Source organism: Oxyura jamaicensis, chromosome 3 (assembly GCF_011077185.1).
Source record: "Oxyura jamaicensis isolate SHBP4307 breed ruddy duck chromosome 3, BPBGC_Ojam_1.0, whole genome shotgun sequence".
Taxonomy (NCBI): Eukaryota; Metazoa; Chordata; class Aves; order Anseriformes; family Anatidae; genus Oxyura; species Oxyura jamaicensis.
Genome location: NC_048895.1, coordinates 62,539,822 through 62,561,944, shown reverse-complemented (window position 1 = coordinate 62,561,944; position 22,123 = coordinate 62,539,822). Strand labels below are relative to the sequence as shown.

The 22,123-nt window shown below is 37.5% G+C and overlaps 1 protein-coding gene across 17 annotated transcripts in view; it reads right to left on the bottom strand.

Moving 5' to 3' along the window:
- The window catches only part of PTPRK (protein tyrosine phosphatase receptor type K), a 412,635-nt gene that overhangs the window by 36,329 nt on the left and 354,183 nt on the right, over positions 1-22,123 (bottom strand). For 5 of the 17 annotated variants that reach the window (XM_035320268.1, XM_035320272.1, XM_035320270.1 and 2 more), the window contains exons 14-16: positions 3,946-4,084; positions 2,691-2,732; positions 529-558 (exon numbers count right to left, since the gene is read on the bottom strand). In XM_035320268.1, the coding sequence (XP_035176159.1) occupies positions 529-558; positions 2,691-2,732; positions 3,946-4,084 (211 nt within the window). The remainder of the gene's footprint in view (positions 1-528; positions 559-2,690; positions 2,733-3,945; positions 4,085-22,123) is intronic. The other 12 variants (XM_035320277.1, XM_035320279.1, XM_035320281.1 and 9 more) reach the window with 5 other exon arrangements.

Genomic DNA, 22,123 nt, shown 5'->3' with positions numbered 1-22,123 from the left:
TAAATAAATAGTTTTAAACCCGAAACGTTCCTAGCACTGGTAGGGCAGTGACCTGTTTGTAAAGGTCTGGCATCTGGGCATCTGTGGAGGGTAAGTGCTGCATCAGCCACTTCTGACCTGATGCGCTGAGAAAGCAATCTGTGATTTACGGGTCTCTAGCTAGGAAATGGAAAAGCAGATTTTTTTCTTAGTGTGATGTGTCAATGTGAACCATAACGCAAACTAAATTATGATTACAATAAACTAAAATGATAGTTATGGGAAAAACTGTAGCAAAAAGCAAAAGTGTCAATATACAGTTAGAAATACAATATCCCTTTAAAAAAAATCAATAAAAAACAAACCAGAGTAAGAATAAGAGAAACAATGAAATAAGCAATTTTTCAAGCCTGAGAATAAGGAGAGATAATTATCAATAAAACATAAAACTTTAGGCAAATTACAAAGACTTTTTTTTTTTTTTTTTTTAAAAGGGATACTGCATCTTTAAAAACATGTAAAATAGTAAGTCACCCGTATTCTACTTACAGATAGTAGGAGTAAGAATAGTAGCTCCTCCTGGCAAGCAAATCACAGACAGTGGAAAAAGAGAAGCAATGGTGAATGAAAAGCGTGACTCTGTCACATTCAATAAAGCAGAGAAATGTGCGTTTCAAAAAAAAATTGAAAAATTCATGTTTTCTTTGGTTAGCATTTCAACTTGCTCATGCACAAACTAGCCTTACTTTGCCATGCAATTAAAAAAAAATACATTAGCATATAAAAATGATTGGTGTTTTAGAAAGATCACTTGAGAAAATTACATGCTGAGATTTCATTTATTGCCAAAAAAATTGAAAATTAAATGGATTGTGTACTTTCAACATGCAGTTCAGCATAATATAATGATCACCACCTAAATGTCATGACAAGTGAACAGCTGTGTACAAATCTTGTGCAGAAAATATGCTTTTTACTTTTCAGTTACAAAAAATAAAGATTGCATTAATAAATACAGTTAATCAGAAATTTCATGTAATTCATTTTAACATCTTTTTGGTACACAGGTGTATACATATATGTTTGTATGCATGTTATATGTAGCTATATGAGTACACACATTTTAGAGGATGACATTTACAACAGGTATGTGTGTACTGACATATACCACACATTTCCTGAATACAAACATATGTTTTATATTTTAAACTCTTACAATTGGAAATGCTGATGTATTCATGCTAAGCATTAAAAATATGCAAGGTAACAAATGGAAGGAAATGAAATACATTTGGAAATAGTTCAACAATGACTAAAAAACAAAACAAAACAAAAAATGGCATTGCTTGTTAAAGATGCAGTATCCCTTTTCTTAGCTGGTTTGATTACTCCAGTAAAACTCTGCAAGAGCTGTTAAGAGCTTCGTTCAGTAAAACTTCAAACCAATTCGTACAAAACGATCAGGAGAAGCCTAAAACATCTCAAGCACATGAAAAAAAAAACTGCTTAGTACTCTATTTTAACATAAAAATAATGCTGCATGTAATCAGATTTAGGCATCTATGGCAGTGCATGAGGCTTTAGAAAGCAAAGAAGATGCAGAAACCATTGTTTTATTGACTTTTCTGTGTAATAAGTTTGTAGTCACTTCAGGCACCAAAAGGGATACTACATAATGGATTGGTGAACATGTGCACTACAGCAGATGATTAAAACTGATCAGTTTTCAGTCCCACCACACTAACTGAGGTGTGTTTATGTACGTGTGAACATGTCAGTGTTGGTATGACTGCTCCTGGCTTGCTTATACAAATAGCCCTGGTACACTAGATGGACTAAGTTACCTCAGGTGTACAATCTGTGCTTGCCACAAGAGACCCTGACTAAAGCTGAGATTAAAAAAAAATGGCCCACTTTCCCGTGTGGGGGAGGACCCACCTACAAAATACACAACAGACAACCAATTAAACTACCATGAGGAAAAATTACCAAGCATTAAAGGTTCATTAAATGGGTTAATTTCACACCTATTTTGAATACAGAATAGTAGAGGAGCTTAGAAACGTTATGTTGAATGATGATCAAGTATCATTCCCTAAGAGGGTCCTGCCTTCACAGGGTCAGAAAAGGGAAGGGAGAAAGGGAAAATTTTAAGGTATCATTTCACTGGCATAATTAACTCACTTTCATCAGACAATTCAACAATGAAAGTACAAGTCTAAAATGACTCTGAATGCACGAGCTAAACAGGACAGTAAAATCAAACAAATGGAGTTTGTGCCTATTTCTTTCGTTACTTGCAAAACTAGCCAAACCCACCTGGAAGTGACTGACAATATACATCAGTAGACAGTCTCTCTCTCTCTCTTTCTCTCACACACATACACACACAGTTGTCTATTAAACATGAGGGGAGCACTGCAACACACAGCGAGAGGATGGCACTCCCCAGCACGTATCTTGCAATAATCATATAAAAGAGAGTTTGCTTCCTGCAAGCTGGAAAACAACTTCTTGTTGGTTTTGTTCCCCAAAAGTCGTGTAAATAAAGAAAACTGCCTGTATGCATGTCTTTTTTTTGCACATGATGGGTTGGATCTTTTGCATATGTGTTAATTCTCAACCACAGAGGTAAACAACAGAGAAAAGTAAAAGTGATTTGGGGAAAAATCACATATGTAGCTAACTAACACAGAACACTGTAAGCATACCTAATGTTTCTAATGCAGACGTTTCTTCTCCAAGTTATATACCTCCAGGGATAATTGTAAAGAGGCAATAAATTAAAAAAATCTAATGGAAACCAGTAATTATAACATATAGAATGATCTTAGGCACAATTTTAATGTTTTCTTACTTTTTAAAAAGAATAGAAAGCTGTATTTTCAGAGGAACATTTGCAACAATCACAAATATACCCTTCATTAAGAATTCTGCAGAAGGAAAGGGAAGGCAGTGCACAACCCCCTGGAAGACAAAGGTCTCATTCTACGCAAGAGCAAATCAGTTTGTGCACTGTGAAGGGGACGGGCCAGGGAAAGCGTGCAGAGAGAAAAAATATGTTTGTATCAGGAGCTACGGTGCTATGGCTACATAGAGATTCATAGAGACATGTTATGAACTTTTATCCCAGGTTAAAAGAGTTGCAACTACTGGGAAGTCAACACTCTTAAAAACTGCACGAGCAAGGCTGTAGCACAGTTTACACACAGCAGCGTTTTGTGCTTAAACACAGTTTACACGCAGCAGTTTTTTGCTGAGTTCTCATTTTACGGTTCCCAAAGATGGCGCTATTGCTCATTTTCTAAGGAAGCACTAAAAAATTAAAATGCATTCAGATAAATACACTTTTAAACAATTTCATGCACTAAGGACTCACTAGATAATTTTACAGGGATGTGGTATGACTTTTAAGAAAAACCTAGGTTTACAAGAGCACAGAGGTATAAAATTACATTATTTTGCAAGTTGGATAATATATAGATACAAACAACTCATTAGAGCTGCATATAGAAAACCAAATTCATTAGGTGATTATAACGTAAAAAGTGCAGTAAGTTACTCTTATTTTGCCTCAAAAAAAATAGGATCCATTGATTTCAATTCCACTCATTCTAATGCTTCGTACATTCCTCCAACTGCAACTTAAAACCACTTGGAAATGAGTAAGTATGAGAAAAAGTATAGTTATTATATCGCAAATATAAAGTAATTCTCTCTTTAAATCCAGCATAAGAATCAAGGGAGGGAGGGAGGGAGGAAGGAAGGAAGGAAGGAAGGAAGGAAGGAAGGAAGGAAGGAAGGAAGGAAGGAAGGAAGATACAATGAATTCATCCAAAAGCTGATGTGAATTACTGGTCCTTTAAACTTTATTTATTGATTTATTTAAAGACCTGTAAGAAAAAAAACATGATTGTTGTTTGATATAGAGGAAAAATGTGGGATCTTCACAGATCATTTTCTTACCTTTTTTTGACGATTAATATGACAACAAGGAGAAGCAGGATGAATACCAGAATCCCAGCGCTTATTCCTGCTATTTTCACCACTCTGTCTGTCTGTTTTGCTGGATCTGGAATCACCTCAGGTTCTTCCGTTGCTGCTGCTAAATGAATCAAAACAGAAGTTGTGTAAATTCGTAAATACTAGAGACATGAAAATTAATATTGATGATAATCTCCACTATTTGTGTATGTTAATATAGTAGTGAAAATATGGATACACGCATCATGTGGCCAAAAGATGGCTATATGCACGTATATGTATATAGATACACTATGCATTTCAATCTATACGACATACACATCTACAACACCAAGTATGGGTGTATACAGGTGCGTATTCATGTATACAGAAGTGTTATATGCATCTGGATTTTCAAACACACTACTGTATTTATTACAAACCAGAAGTATGTTTTTACAGAGACAATGTATCAACTGAATCACCATCACTACCGTCACTGTTACTTTTTCAGATACTAAATGTGGAATATTTAAAACAGAAGAGCAAGATTATGTAACTCACAAACACTAAATGAAACTTTCTTAAGCAAGCTGCAGCCAGCACCCAAAACTCCAGTCCTCTCTCACATCCAGCTCCAGTTCACCTTTGTTGACTAATTCACCTAGCGGCATCTAGTCTGAGACCTGCATCCTATACCATAAATCAGTTTTACTCTAAGTATGACTTGAAATTTTGATTATCCACATATGGCCATCCACAAATCCAAGCCTAAACTCAGCAGTAGTTTTATTTCTGTGTATAAACCCTGAAAAAAAAAATCACTGTTCTACACAGAGATTAAACCACTCTGTAACACAGCTGAGTGGGCTGAGGCCACAGGTTACAGCAGAGAGGAAAACAGAATATTTCAAAGTGCACAGTCATTCAGTCTGCACCTTTCTACATCACAGACTAGCGTACAAAGGATCAGGAACACGGGATTTTTCAGCCTGGTGGAAATATCAAAATTATTAATAAGTTTCAGCCAGGGGTAAAATCCCATGAGGTGTTTACTTGTAAAACAGTTAACAGCTCTCCAGTTTTCCAGTTCCTTCTCACTTTCTAACTCTGTGGCTCAATGCTTTGCCTCTCCCCTGCTCCCAGACACGGGTACCTTCTCTCTCGCTGGCCAGTTTCCCCTCTCTCTCCAACATGTACACAGCAGGTGCCACTCAACCTCTCCCCTCTCACAGCAGCCACGCGTGAAGTATTTACAAGTCATTGGTGTCACTGTGCCTATGCTGTTAATCACCAAATATCCTTTACACTGAAACTAAAATGCTTCTCAGGAGACCAACAAAATGAAAAAGAATGATAAACTAGGTAAAGCCACACCAGATAAAGACTATCATTCCCTTAAAAACCTCCTCAGATCTCCTCTCAGAAAACCACTGGAGTCAAGTGCAGTTATAATTACAGCCTAATGCTTTCTGATTTTAACCATGTTACTCACAACATTTCTATTTGGGTTTCCTGTGCTGAAAGACTAATACCTTTTGGGGGAAGGATCAGGCTGTATTTAAAAATAATTCTTTATTACTTGCTTCCACAACCTCCACCACAGCAGTATCTTAACCACTTACTAACACCTTATCCTCAGAGGTAGGAACGTGCTGTATTGCAGACAGCCCTGCAAGAGCTGGGCAGACAGTGAGAAATCTGGCAGTGCTTTAATCATAAAGCTTAATCAGCATCATAAGACTTCATCACCGTAATCATCTCTCTCCCCTACAGCCTGAACTCTATCCACCAAGAAATACGAAATGCTTCCCTCCTTGTGTAAATACAGGTCTGTCTGTACCCTCGTTGGACTTGATATTGAACATTCTGTTTATGTGTGTTGTTCTAGTGTCTGGGGGCAAGAGTCTGGATCAGGCAAATGGCATGTGTCTGTGTAGCTGCATACACACAACATACTCCCAGACAAGCTAGAAGTAATGCCAGCAAACCATACGATGCTGTCTAACAGGAAATGATGGGAACGACTTCTGAGGTGGAATTGAAACAGTAAGGTGTTCAAGATTCTCAACACTCAAAATCAATCAACTGGCAACCTACTGGGTTGAATATGACAAACGTGAATGAACATTTGAGAAGCAGCAGAGTCAAAAGACAAATCAGTAGAGCTGAAAGGCCAGTGGAAGTTAAACTATAAATGGCTTTATGTATGAATGGGAAAACACTCATGTTTATTGTACCGGATACTGAGAAGCAGCAAGGATGTGGGAATGGAGGAGAGGGATCATGGTGGAGCACAACAGTAGCTGTGGGGTGTGGAACTTCCTTGAGTACCGTGAGTGCAGCTGGGTAGCTCTACCCATGCAAAGGTAAGAACTGCTCAAGCTGCAAAATAACAAAGGCCTGCACAAGAGACTTAGTTGTGTGGATGGATGGATGGATGGATGGATGGAGATTTAAGGTCCTGCTTCTGAGACATTTCAAAATATGAATTACAAGAATTGGATGTGACTTGAACATGCACTTTGAAAGCTGAAGACTCAAAAATGCATCCAAAGCAGAAGCTTTGAGCCATGATGAGGATGGTGTATTTTCACGGGAGTATTAGTGAAATATAAGAGAGTAAAGGGGAAGGAGTTAAGGCAGCTGTCTCAGACTTCTCTGCAGAAAGATACAGCCCCTGTTGCTCATTACAGTAACCTGCAGAATAGGTTAGAGTAATGTTTTAAAATATTTCTTGGCCACACGCAATGTTATTCATTCACAAAGTTACCTTAGAGTAAGAACTATCTACTTCTGAGAAACTCCAAAGGAAAGATAACAGAGAGAGTTTACTTATTCTCCTAGCTTTGGCAGGGGTATTTTGTTATATATTCTGTAATAAATAGTTGAGTATGGATGTTCAGTAACTGTTCAAAATGCAGCTTTCTGTCCAAGTTTTTAGAACAACAGCAGAGAACCAGGAGAATATCAATTGCTTGTCCACTTATTCTGTTTTTTTCACATTACAGGGTTTGAAATAAGAGACAGTAACTCATTCTGTGAGCTGTAATGCTGTTTAGGAGATAAAGCTGCTGCCCACTGGAAACATACCACAGAGTCCTAAATTACAGGAGAAAAATTACACTGAACAGTTATAGACTAAGCAAGTATATACCAATGGCTGAGTACCATATATCCAAAATATTAAAACGTGGTCAAAATGCTACCCCCTGCCCCAGTATCAACAACAAAATTCCTTTCAACTTGAACCCAGGATTATTATACGTATGTTTCAAGCAACAGATAATATATACATTCTCCAGACTAAATGTTACATTTGGGGATTATATGAAAGCAATTATAGATATAAATCGCACTGCAATAGATTATTCATATGCATGTGCACTGTATGCACAATTTTTTATTACTTTGAAGGAGCTATTGAATTTAGCATAGAATTAGTTAAAGAAATGTATGAATCTGAAAGTAGTATTATTTTTGTTCTAATTTTGATAATTATTTTATTGATTTATGCCTTTGACTACTTCTGGTCTAAGAAAGCATCTGTACCAACAATCAGATATAATACAGGAAAAAAAGATTTACACAGGAAATTAAAAAAAAATCTGTATACATAACTGCATTAATTAGGTGGTACTGGTGTTCCTGTAATTGTGGCAAACACGCACATTTTGATAAGCTATGCCTTAGAAAATATAGCATTGCCAGAGACACAGTACCATATTCCAGACCAGAGCATATTATGATTCTGAAATGGCTTGTGTGAGCTTATTACACAAATAGATGCAAAGGACAAAACCACAGAAACCTTGTGCCTGTGTTAAACCCCCACTATAAGGATCATGTCTCCTGGTTGCTGATTGCTCAAGGACTACAGTGGCAAGAGTTTCTCTGAGAATTTCCTCTCTCTGTCCTCTAGACTATAAGATTGCTAGGAATTTTCTTTTTCTCTAAAGTGGTTCTTCTGTAGGCTGAATTGTTTTTGTCAAACAAAGCAACACCAGGAACACAACAGCTTTCAGGCTAATTTTTTATTCGTTGGCTCCCAAAATAGTAGACCACTGTAGGTTCCTATGTATATTTTGGATAGACTAGTACTTTTCATGTAACCACATCCCCCCTTTTAATCTAATAATTACTAGTATTTTTTCCATCTTTCTGCTTTCACCCATTTGTTTCTAGAAAAGGACTTTCCTACATTAATATTAACACATGTTCTGTGTAAGATTAACTAACACCACTTCACAGTTTCTCTTCTGGTGATCTGTGAATATCAAAATTTTTCAATTTTCCACTACTTTATAGTTCTAAATAAGGTAAGATTGTAAAAAAAATATTTACATTATAATAAATCCTGCCTTACTCATTCCAAACTTTTTTTTAAAAAAAAAATTGTATTTTTTAGCAATCTTATTTTCAATCCTTTCAAATACTTTGAAGAGTAGACTGGATTAAAAGATACTTTCTCAAGTTGAAAAAGAATTCAGCATGATAACAAATGATTATTCCAGGAAAATGGACTCTATATTGGCTATTAATTCCTTTGGCCTGCCTTACTCTAACAGGCATTTAACTAAGCATATAATTTTACAGCATCTTTGCAAATCTATGTATCTTTTGCAAAATTTGACCCTACAAGTCTTTATGCATCTTGCATAAAATTTGCAAGAAGAGCTTCTGGTCTGAAACAGGGAGTAATTACATTTTCCCCCCTATAGGAACAGCTTTCTACACAGAAGATTTATCAGCTGAAGTGGGAAGGGAACACTTGATTCTTTGACTTACCTGTTTTCTTTCCTTGTGAATGAATTAGCAGTAGCAGCAATCATATTCCACAGTCCCATTCACAAAATTTGTAAACCACTTCATCTAGTGATTTTGGCTCTGTACATTACCAGTAATTGTTACCATGCAAGTAGTAGTTTTCGTTGTTTTCAGATACTTAAAGACTAGTCAATCAGTTAACTTCCATGAAGAACAGCAAGAACATGAACTGTGAACAGAGACTAGGATGGGTAATACTCTCAAGGACAGCAAAAATCTAAATAATTGTTGAAGTAGAATATACCTAATTCTCATAAATTTGTGTTTCATTAAATTCCTCTAAAATTTGTTATTTGTTTTTAATCACATACACCTAAAATTCCAACACCCACTTCTAAAACTGCCTAATATTCGTACCTAATTCTTAAAGTATATTGTGGCATAAGGAATCCAGTCACGCCACATATTGCTTTCCTGTCTTCTCCTTCCTTCTGTGGCTCAGAATTTACACATAGCCTTGCAAAATTGTCAGAAAATTTATGAGACTCAGCACAAAATCTATTCACATATACCTTCCTAAGGAGATGGTGCTGGAATGAATATAATGATATTCTACTCGCTCATCCAAACAAAATTATTCAAGCAGAAAAGCCTAGTAGGATTTTGCAAGGCTGCTTGTATGGCCCCACTTAGAGAATAGCCAGCCTTCTAAAAGACAGCTTTTAAATCAGAGGTTTTGAACATGATTTTATACATAACCTTCTTAACATACTGTTTGACTCTCTAAACATTCACACCATTTTACGCTGTGTTTCCTTTCTGTGAATTAGGGAAGAAAATCTGTTTTATGCATGATTAAAGCTGCTATTTGATTACACTGTATTTTCTTTGAATGTTAATTTCTGTTTGTGGCAGGTCTTTGAATTCGCACAAACTGGTGTTATTGCTGCATAGCTTGATAACTCTGTTCCAGATAATCTGGTCTGCACCTTTGTTATGTGGCATTCAAAAACTTTTAATTAAAAACAGGAATGACGTCTGAATGAGTTCAACAAGGTAACATCAGGATAACATCAAATGAAATTGGTGCTTCATCCAGCTCTGGCGATATGTCAGTCTACCACCTGAGAAAAGGGCTCTTTGAGAAACTAAGTGAGATTCTCTGATAAATATTTTCTTTCAGATTGGTCTGACTTGCGTTTTAATCATCTGCCCAGAAAGACCGTTCTGTCTCCATCAGTCTTGTTTTGCTGCTGCTTTGCTAGAATGATAATCACTGTATAATTAAGGATTTTTTTAGAAGTCTGAAAGTTAATTAATAAATTCAAGTTCAGATAGAGAAGATGCCTAACCCCTTTTAGCTTAATTGCTGCCCGGCGCGCCCCCCCAAAAAAAAAAAAAAAAAAAAAGTCTTGGCTGATTCTAGGTGATGAGAACACTTGAATGCACTTTTGCAGAGAGCAGCAAGGTGGAATATGCAACTTGTTCCAGCAAACAGTGCATATGATTCACGTAATCTTACAGGTTTCCTCATGTCTGTAATGGTTTAGCACACTGCTGGCCTCTCTTTAAGGAAGAAGATTTTTCTTCTTCAGGTCATAAGCTGGAAATAACAATGGAAGCATTTACTGAGGAAGGAATGCCCACAATTCACCCTTCTCTACTTCCAATGAGCTCTTTTGGAGTACAGCTTCTGGAAGATGAAGTCATGCCAGGAATTGACCAGAGTTTGAGCATATCTAAACTGTTGTGTCTAGGACTCTAAATTACAGCTTTCTAGGGTAATGCGGCGAAGTAGAAAAATTGTATTTGATAATGAACTGAAAACGTGATTACCTGAGCTGTGTTTTGAAGTGTCAGACTCATCCTCATCACCATGGTAACGTTTGCCCCAAGGAAAAGAGTTTTTCAGGCTCCACTGGTGGAAAGGGGATGCCTGACACCATCAGGCTCCTGTTCCATGCCCATTCTCGAGGAGGAGGGTTATGAGGTGATGCTAAGATGACACCTGCTGCTGCTGCCGCCTCACTTTGTATTGCAACATACAGCACCCATCCATGTCCTTGCATGTGCCAGGGCAGAGGGAGAGGTGTTACAGAAGCCACAAACTATGCCTAGCAGAGAGGGCTTCAAGGTCCCAAAGGTTTGTGAGGTTATGATTTTTTCCTCTGTATGGAACATACAGAAAAATGTCATTATTGCAGAAATGAATATAGACACTGTTTCATTGGCCCCTACTGAAAAAGCTTTGTGATCCCTCTCAAAGGATGGCTTACACAAAAAAATGAAAGAAATACAGCTTCAGGCTAACCTCTAGTCAGATTTGGGATGGTATAAAATGTTGCAGAAGTTAAGCACAGGAAGTTAACCACAGGTGGCTTTGCATACAAATGCAGTACCATGTAAACAGGCGAACACCTTCCTACATGTCCTGCTTCACAGATAATGCAGAAAAATAGCTTGAACATTTATACTTATTTATATGTATTTTTAATCAATTAAACAAACTAGCACATCATATCTTGCCCTATAATAATGAGAATGCTACCTGGAAATGCCAGTATATATTGTTGATATATAAGAGACAGATTCCTGGCTTGTATTGTTAATATAGGTACATATTGTTTTGATAACTCACATATAATCAAAAAAATATCAATTCCATCATTTTCACTCTCCAGGACTGTCACATCAGCCCACTGTTTATTAATATTTTGTTAGAAAACCACAAGAAAAACATAATCAGATGAATCAAGTGTCTTCTGCTACTAGGGACTGATACTAAAAGTAATGAGGACTTAATCTTGCAATGTTCCACTGAGTAGCAATTTAAGTTCACAATGACTGCTATGCAAACAGTAACGTCCATGAATTTATAATCAATTATGACAGAGTTGACCTTAAAAGATTCAGAAGGATCAAGAGAAAAAGTGCTGAATCTGTTTGCCTCACTAACTGTGAAACCTTGGACAACGTGCAGATGAATAGAGCTGAAGTCAGAACAGTGCTGAGGAGACAATGTTCCAGCAGAACTCAATGCCCTGCTGTTCATAGGTCACGTTAAAAGAACAGATAAGTGCCTTCAATGCATTTCTACACCTGCCATTTAGACTTGTGCATATGCTTTGTAGATGCTTTAATATCCTTCCAAATACTGCAAGGACAGGAATTAGGTATAACAAATGAAGATGTTCAGTGCATCTTAAAATCTCCAGGTTGTACAGATTCTGATTTGCAAGTTGTTATCCTAATGTGAGAGACGGCAGTTTATTTAAACATAACTAAGCTAGTCATGAAACAGACATTTTTCTCCCCTCTCTGCCCCTTCAGTACTACCTTATCTTCAAAACAAACGAGAACAAATCTTTAGACCCCTTTTCAAATGGGAAGATGTTAAAGAGATGTTAAAGATATTAAAGATGTTTCAAATCTTCAGTGTTCTTTTCGGAATAAGACTCTTGAGCCATTTGATGTAATTCATCAGTAGCCTATATTCATACAGTAACCTATATTCAAGAAAACTAAAGACTCACACCAATTTTTTCTTCATTGCATGTGTACCAACAGACCTTGAAAAAGATATGTAAGAAAAAAAGATTTACTAAATATATAAATGAACGCCGTAAAGTATCAAAATGATACAATGGAGTTTAAAACACCATTTCTCCCTGATTTTCTGGAAAGGGATATTGGTCAAGAAGGTCCCCTAATCTGGATTCATCTGACTGCAGCCACTTGTTTTATAGACTGTTCCCATTACTTAAGGTCACTGTGACTACTTCCTGTGAAGATGGGGTCTGTTGCTAGAACTGCTGAGGCATTTTTCTATTGAGAACATTTAAAGGCAGCCAGCTTTTTGGTAATAAGATCATTTATTAACTTTTTTTTTGGGAAAAAAGTTAGTGTTTGACCGAATTACAGATTAATCATGTTTCAAGTTTTAGGCTGAACAAACAGCCTGTTTTCCAACATGCGTTTCATTAAATAAATTCTCAAATGACTTTAATTATAAAAATTCAGCTATGCAAAACACTGCATTAGGAAATTGTCTGGTTTTGACAATGACTCCTATATGGCTTGTTAGCTCAGAACTACACCTGAAAAGAAAATTACTATAAAAGCAATGTTTGGTAACAAATATACAAAATATCCAATCTTTATGTGTCTTTGCACCAGGTAACACTTAAGAAGTTCAGTAGAAAAAGTACATCATAATGATCATTTTTATTTTTATATGCACACAACATAGTTTATGGGGAGAAATATTACTATCAAATGTCTGAAATGCCATTTTGCTACATTTATTGAAAATAACATTCTGTGAATAACTTTTGCTCATTTAAGCAACTATAAAATTGTAAGTGAGAATCTATTGGCAGTGTAGAAGTTGCTGAGTTATCGCAGATCTGCGCAATTGCACTGAGGAAAGCAAGGACAGCTTACTTCTCCTCTACCACAAAAATGCAAAGTCTCAACCCAAACTATACTCACACAGTACAGAAATTCCCAAGATGAAAAATTATCCCAGATCAAGTGCAGTGCTAAAAACATTAAGGATGGAATCAAAAGACAAAGGTAATAAGTAGGAACAGAAGTAGGATGTTTCCTTCATCCTTTCAAAAAAGCCTCTGACCATGGTGGCAGGTGAGAAAATAGATGGAAGACTTCTCCAAGAAAATAAATTAATTATTTTCTTGGGGGTTAGGTCCCAGTTTTTCCAAACCCATACAGATTCAAGTTCATACATTACTAAACTATTCTTTAATAGCACCCATCAGTTGTTAGAATCCCAGATTCTTACTGCCAGCCATCAGGATTTAGTTTCCTGTAAAATTTGGTACTTTTTCAAATAAAGTGGAAGGGTAAAAATAAGTCACCTGAGATAATAATAGATACTTTCTTTCATGTGAATTCTATTTTTCCATCTACAGAATCTCTTTGCAACTTCTTCAGCTATGCAATACTTTCTTGCCATGACTCAATGTCTATAGGAGTCCACTGGGATAGCCAGGAAACAACAGAGGATGCTCTGGTGTGCAATGCCTATGTCAGAGAACTTCTCTTTTAACATCTTCCCACCTGAAGAACACCCACTCTCAGAAATTTACACTGGTCAAAACTTTTGAGGTTCTCCTGAACTCCACAGTTCTAATAGGTGTCTGAACAGCTGGATGCCTGGGAGTATAAGGGCAAGGAAAATATCCTCTTCCAAGCCAAATAGATATATTACCCAGCTACACATCACGGTGTGGTGTGTTGCAATTACTGGTCTCAGGCATTACCCTAACTATGCAGTTGCTCACACATCTGCTTATCCAAATATATCTGAAAGGCTTTATGCTAGCAGTTTAAGCTAGGCCACCTGATTTTTTAACAAATACATCTAAGAAGCAGTGTTTATACATGCTAGTCTACCAGCTTTGATGTGAGGGCAACAGCCTTTAGCAGACTGAAAGCTTTGACATCTTCAGCTACACCAACCAGTTGCAAAACAAACATGAACCTAAGCCTTAAACCCTGTATAAGAAGTCACAAGCCTGTTTATAGGATTGTTTATTGCATTTGACATCTAGCAATGGAGCCATAAGCACTGTGAAAGCATTCAGCTAATGCAATGATGACTATGAAAAAAACACACGGATGTTTATAGCTCTAGGTTGATTGCCATTGAGTTGCAAGTTCAGATCAGGACCTGTAATAACATTGAAAGCCTTTCATACTGTGTCATTGCCTCTCTTTTCAGAGTGGCATCTCCCTGTATTACTAACACGTCAAAGAAACTCAAGCTGGAGGAAGAGGTGGCAGTCAGGCAGACTGCAGGACAGAACACACTCTTGAAAGAAAGTAGACTGTTCGTGTGCATTGCCACTTTCTGAACCTTTGGCTTTATTTTTTCACTTTTTTTTTTCTTTTATACAGAAGTCTTGTTGCCTTCAAACCTTAAACTCCAATCAATCCATTTCTTTTGAATTAATACAAGACATTTTGTCATTTCCATGATTCAAGAAAATACTCACACAACACTGTGATGGGGGAACCAGATGTAATAAAAAACCTTGATGATTAAAATCAGACGAATTTTTCATATCTGGTACTACTCCAGTTCAGAAAAAAAGTAAAGATGAGTCAGTTTTTAATTGCACAAAGCTTACTCTGACAGAAGGCAGTCAGGCTGTATAAAAAGTACTATACTGTGCAGTATGCAGAACTAAAATATATCAGTTTGAAAGTGGATTTGTGGTCCCCTTGGCTGCATGTTTGCTGGGTAGTGGAGCATTTAGTTGTTTTTATCCAGAGGATGAAATTAGCTGCTCTGTACTGGATATGCCTTGGGCTGTTGCTTTCCCAGCTAGCTTCTCTGTGAAAATACAACTGTATCAAAGGAAAAAAAGAATATCTAACAAAAAGCTTCAAATCCACAAGGAAGTCAAAATAAATGAAGCCAACTATAACACACAAATATTGTATTATGATTTATGTAATGGGTTGCTGGCAAAGAAGATTACTGTGCTGGTATTTTTGCTTTAAATCTGGTTTTAAGGTTTTCAGCCAGTTGTGATCTGATTAAAATGTGACTGATTTGGAGGAGAAAATCACCTTAAACTGAAGGAGTGCCAAGAACTCTTACAGATGAGGTGGTAAAAATATCTACATTGAGGCACTGAACTTTGCTAAAAATGAGCAAAACCAAATTTGCATTAAAAAAAAAAAAGTGAAAAATGAATGAAACCAGGACTGGCATGAAAACAATGTGCCCTAGTGTTTAGGGAGACAGCCTAAGACACACCTGTATGTACCTCATTTAAATTGTCCCTTAGGCAAGATGTGACTTGAAATTTGAAACACACAGCCCACTCCAAGGTGTGAGCTCCCATTTATAAGTAGACGCTCCTGACCATCCATGGCTAAAATGGCCTTTCTTCTCTTGGAGGAAGTGAAAAATGGCATTACTCAGTGACTGACTTTATATGACTATAATGAATGACTCACTTCAGCTTTTTATTCCTTAAAAAAACAGGCAGTGTTATATATCAGCTATCTTAGAGACAGCTGGTCAAAATTTTCAAGCTTGCATAGAGGAAGTCACCCTGTCACACTCAGCACCAACACAAGAGATGACTTTCTGACAGCTTGAGCAACTCTGAAATATACTGTTATATTTTAAATATCCACATTTGAGAAGAAATGTACACCTGGGGAAACATTTGCCAAACAATGCTGTAATGATAATATCTACAAACAGTACTTCTTCTTGCCTACGTTGTAATAACTAGACTAGTAAGTCTTACATGAAAACATAGCACCATCCTGTATGATTATGTCTGCTATTTATGGAATGTCTGAAAAGTAAAATTAAATATAAAACTGCTTCCACAACTCAAATATTCAAGAAACAGAAAATAATAATGTGTTTCAAAACCTGTGTAATGGGTTTATGTGCCAAGGTTTTGGTAGATGGGGGACTGCAGGACCAAAGCCCAGCAGCTGCCCCATGTATCAGCATATTTAATTTCTGATAGGAAGATAATTTTATTAATCTCCCTATGCTGAGTCTGTTTTGCCTGTGATGATAATTGGTGAGTGATCTATCCTTACTTCAACCCTTGAGCCCTTTTCCATCATATTTTCTCCCCCTGTTGTTCTGAAAAGGGGGAGTGAAAGAGCAGTTGTGGAGTTTAGCTGCCCAGCAGGGTGAAACCACCACCATCTAATATTAAACAACCTGGTACTATATCACCCTTCATAACAAGAAATATATATATAAAAAATGTTTTTGATCACCAAACCACTTTAGAAGTGTTTATATAACAGTTATTTTCAACAGAACAAAAGGCTGAGAAGAAAAAGAAATGAAAATGTAAATTTTGATCTAAAATTATATATAACACAAGTTGTTTTTACTGTACAAAAAGTACAATTCTTAGAAAATCTATAGTATTTAAGTTTAATCATTTTTGTTAACTCACTGATCATTTAGAAGTAAATACACCTACCATTACCCCACCAAGAAAGGACCTAGTAACCTTTCTTTTCTACAGATAAAGGTAAAAGTTTTATTCAGTTTAACTGGTAAAAGTAAGTGTGGAATTCTGTATTCCCAAACTTGAACCAGGACAGGATATTTCCACTCAGCTATTTTATTATATTATGGGGAATATAATCCCACCTTCTTGCACCTACAAAGACAAATGTAATCCAAATACTGGATCGTTTTATTTTGACTGGTCAGCAGGTTGAGGGAGGCGATCATAACCCTTGATATGCCTGACCGATCTGGTGGCCTTCTATGATGGAGCGACTGCATGAGTTGACAAGGGAAGGCTGACAGATGTCATCTACCTGTCCCTCTGCAAGGCTTTTAACACAGTCTCACATGACATCCTGATCTCTAAATCAGACAGAGATTGATTTGAAGGGTGGACCACTCAGTGGATAAGGAATTGGCTTGAAGGCCACACCCAGAGAGTGGTAGTCAATGGTCCTATATCCAGATGGAGGCCAGTGATGAGTGGTGTCCCTCAGGTGAACATCTTGGAACTGGTATTGTTTAATATTTTTATCAATGACATGGAAAAAGGGATTGAGTACACCCTCAGCAAGTTTGCTAATGACACCAAGCGGAGTGGTGCTGTCGATACAACAGAAGGAAGGGATGCCATCCAAAGAAACCTGGACAAGTTTGAGAAGTGGGAACTCATTGAGAGCAAGCAGCTGTGCAGAGAAGGACTTGGGGGTTCTGGTGGATGAAAAGCTTGACGTGAGCCAGCAGTATATACTTGTAGCCCAGAAGGCCAACTGTATCCCAGGCTGCATCAAAAGAGGAGTGGCCAGCAGGTCGAGGGATGTGATTGTCCCCCTCTGCTCTGCCCTTGTGAAGCCCCACTTGGAGCACTGCTTTCAACTCTGGGGCCCTCAACACAGGAAGGATGTGAACCTGTTAGAGCAGGTCCAGAGGAGGGCCACAAAGATCATCAGAGGGCTGGAGCACCTCTCCTATGAGAAAAGGCTGAGAGACCTGGGGATGTTCAGTCTGGAGAAGAGAAGGCTCAGGGAGATCTCACTGCAGCTTTCCAATACTTAAATGCTTTACTCTTATAAAAAAGATGGAGAGCAACTTTTTGCTCGGGTGGCCAATGGTAGGATAAGGGGGAACGGTTTTAAACTAAAGGAGGGGAGATTTAGGTTAGAGGTTAGGAGGAAATTCTTTGGTGTGAGGGTGGTGAGGCCCTTGCACAGGTTGCCTGGAGAAGTTGTGGATGCCCCATCCCTGAAAGTTTTCACGATCAGGTTGGATGAGACCCTGGGCAACCTGATCTACTGAGTGGCATCCCTGGCCATAGCAGGGGGCTTGGAACTGGATGATCTTTAAGGACCCTTCCAACCCAAGCCATTCTGTGATTCTATACTACATATGCGCAACCATCAGGGCTACTGTGGCCAGTTTGGGCTCACCACTATAAGAACCAATGCTGAACCAAATCTAGCAGAGAACCAGTAAAGTGACAGAGGCAAAAGATGCACATACAGAGGCTGAGGGAGCTGGCTTTATTCAGCCTGAAGCAAAACCAGCTTTGGGGAGTGCTGGAGGAAGGAGAGAATTGATCTTGTTGCATATCTTCAGCTGCCTCGTGGGTGGACAGACACAGAGACAACAACACCAGACTGGCAGACCATGCTCTGATCATAACAAGGACTAGAGGCAACAGATATGATAGGGAAATTCCCAAGTAGATAGCATAAATAAATCACAGTAAGGGTGGTCAAACTTGAGGTCAGGTGCTCACAGAGGCTATGGAATCCCCACTCTTGTAGACACTCAAAACTCAGCTTGATAAGGTCCTGAGCAACCTGATGTAACTTCAAAGTTAGACTCAGTTAAGCTGAATATATGCTGAGCAAGGGTTGGACCAGACGACCTTCAACCTAACATATGTTCCATGACTCCTACTTTATAGATAAATACACCATCTGAGACTCTGACTGCCCTAACAGTTATTATTGCCTTTTTGCATAAATAAATGCATAAAGCAGTATTCCCTGAAATGCACAGAATGTAGTTTTAATCTTGTATTTCTTCCAGTTTCAGTATTTCACTTAAATTCATGTTTGAGGTTTTTTTAAAGACTCTCATAATTTCAAAAACATCTAAGTTTCCTAAGTTTCCTTTGGTTTGCTAAAAGATTTTCAGTGGCCATTGATGGCCTACAAAGATGAAGACTGCACTCTCAGGTCTTGGTTCTCAATGTAAAGAAATGCAGAAAGAAAACAGAGAAGAGACAATGCCTGATTTAGTCCTCACTTACCAGAATGCCCTGATCAGATGAAGTTTGATTAACTGGGGAAAGAGAAAAAAGTATCCTTTTAGGATGCTCTTAAAATGGCTACATACTGGGTTAAGAGAACCTACTGCCTACAGCACTTGATTGCTTTCCTCCCTGGAATACTCTTCTCATTTCCTTGTGGGCCCAGGGGCTTCCCAGGATAGGAGAAACCCTGCAGTAAGAAAGAGCGTAGAGATAAAAGAGTGGTGATTCAGGATTTAGCAGCAGAAAGCTTGTGGTTAAAGGAGCTGCCCTAGGTCTGACAGAAGAACGAAAATGCAGAGATGTGATAAATTTAATGGCAAGGGAAATCAGAAATGAAAAGCAAAAAGTGTCTGGAAAACAGATATGCAGAACTAGGAAAACATGAAAACATAATTAGCCTATTAGGAAAACAGCAACAAACAAACAAACAAACTTGCAAAAAGGAAAACAGCAAAATAAAGCAAGCATACTTAATTAAAAAAAAATGATGTAGAAAATGTTTAAAATTTAAGTGATAAAAATCACTTTAAAATTTAAGCGATAAAGTGATAAAATTTAAGTGATCACATTTAAAATTTAAGTGATAAAATGACTTTTGACTATATCAGTGACTTTTAGTTGTATATGTCAATTTAAATTGTACTTGATTTATATTCTTTTGCTAAATTAATCTCATAACGTAGTGCTATGGTGATGCTAATGATAATAGAAGCAAAACCACATGTGAAATCTCAGTGAGGAAAAGAGGAGGCTTCTTTCTTTCCTGCTTTCAAAAGGCACAGTCCCAGACCTTTTAAAAACATTAATTTGTGGACTCCAAAACAGTCATCCTCTCTGCTGGTTAGGAATGAGAATTCAAGATGCTACTACACATGTTCCCACAACACAAAACTACCACATAACTGTACATAAATTGTCATTTTGTGAGATAGGCAGAACAAGAACGTAAATAGCATTACAAATCATGGCTGACATGCACTGTCAGATCTGGGTGTAGTGATTTACAGACCAACCTCTCTGTGGTATTTATTACCTCTGGTCACTGATACTAATTCTTCAACTTTAGTTTTATCAAATACACTCCTCTTTCTTACTTTGCAGTTCAAAACAAAACAAACAAAAATGAACTGAAATAAGCAAAGTGGTATTGCCTCCTACTCAACAGAAAAACAGCATAAATATCAAAAACAACTCCAGCCTCCAACTATTGCACTGCTTTTACCCTTAATGTTTTTTATTAGACTTTTAAGCCTGTGTTACTTTTTTTTCTAAGCATAAAGAAATTATTTCTCAAAGCATTCTTCACTGACCAAATTGAACTGATATTAAGCCTAAATACAAGCAAAGCAAGGAACAAATTTCGAGGTCCATTTACTCATTAAATTTTTTGTTGTGTGTATTGTAAGCACGGATGAGGATTTTTTTATTTTTTTAAGGTACAAACTTTTTTTTTTTTTTAAATCAGAATGTTTCTGTTTGCTTCAGTTATTTCCTGCACTCATCTATGTTCTTGAGATCTGGGAAATCAAATAACCAAGTATACATCCAAGGCTGGAACTTCAAATTAAATCAGTAAGGCTCTGCCAGTATGAGCAAACAGGAGTGATCCATCCACTCTTAAAAGAACAAACTAATAAAAGGAAGACTTCAAGTCTCTTCATATTCTGCTTCATCACATGTAGTGAATAAAGATGACAACTTAAACACTTTCAGTTCACATAAAAGTAATATCTATTGCAAAATTGTTTGATAATTTGTTAGATGTATTGGCTACATGCTCCCAGCAGAATCATACACAAATAAATCTTACTTCCATTTATTTACCGCAAAATGTATTTATGCCTACTAACCAAAAAATACTTTATTAAACATTCACAGATATTGCAAGTAATTATTATATCAGTTTCATCACCAGAGGATTTTTATATAGTATCAATTTTCTATCCGCCTATTTACAAAGGCTTGTAAAGACTTTTTCAGTAAAGTAAAATATATGAAATGTTTTACTACATAGCAATACACTAAATTTCATTCTCACTCAGCTTGTTGACTTAATGTTTACTTAGTGAACCTGAATTCAAAACAAGATTTATTACATTGAAGTGTCTTAACTTTTGGCAAGGGTAAAAGTGCCATTAATATTTAAGAAAGTTTAATTACAATTGCCAGTTGAAAACCAGTGGCAGCAACAGCCAAATTCAAGCTCTAATTTTTAGAAGCCAAATTTTCCCCAACCTGTAACCACCACCCTGAAAAAGCTGTTATATGATGTACATCATATGATACACTTGCATGAAGGCCACCTCATTAGAAGCAAATACCCTTCTCCCATAGTATTGCCACCATGCCTGCATTATGGCAGGTGGGTACCAACTGACCAGAAGGTCCTTCTCAGTGCTGTGCACTGACCCCTCTCACATGTTTGGCCCATGAAATACTCTGTTAGCAAAATAGACTTCAGCCTGAATTTCACTGCTTTCTTTAACATTGGATGAAGAAAGATTACAGCTCAGATTGCAGTGAATTAGGTTCATATATGGGCTATGCCTGCTGCTGCAGACAGGACTCCTTGTACAACAGGGGCCATTCCAGACAAGGTGAGATGAACAGGAATGGCTTGGAAATCACTTCAAAGGTTAAAATAAACACTGTAAGGTGTCATGTTTTGGATTTATGACTAAAGCAGTGTTGATAACACAGCAGTGTTTTAGCTATGGCTGAGCAGTGCTTGCACAGCATCAAGACCTTCTCTGTTTCTCCCACTGCCCCCAGCAAGGAGACTAGGGGTGGGGAGGGGACACAGCCAGCACAGCTGGCCCCAAATGACCAAATGGATATTGCCCCAAAGCCCCAAAGTTTTCTTTCGTTTGTTCTGATTCTCTCCCCTAGTTCTGTTGGTGGGGGACTGAGTGAGCAGCCAGGTGGGTGCTTAGTTGCTGGCCAGGATTAACCACCCACAGAAAAGCAAACGGAGACACAGATAAAAATGAGCAACGCTGACAATTGTTCCAAATATTAAAACCAAACCAAACCAAACTACATCTGATACCACTGGCCACTTATATTCAGGTTGGTTATCTGAAAACAAAAAGCTCTCTCGTCTTCTC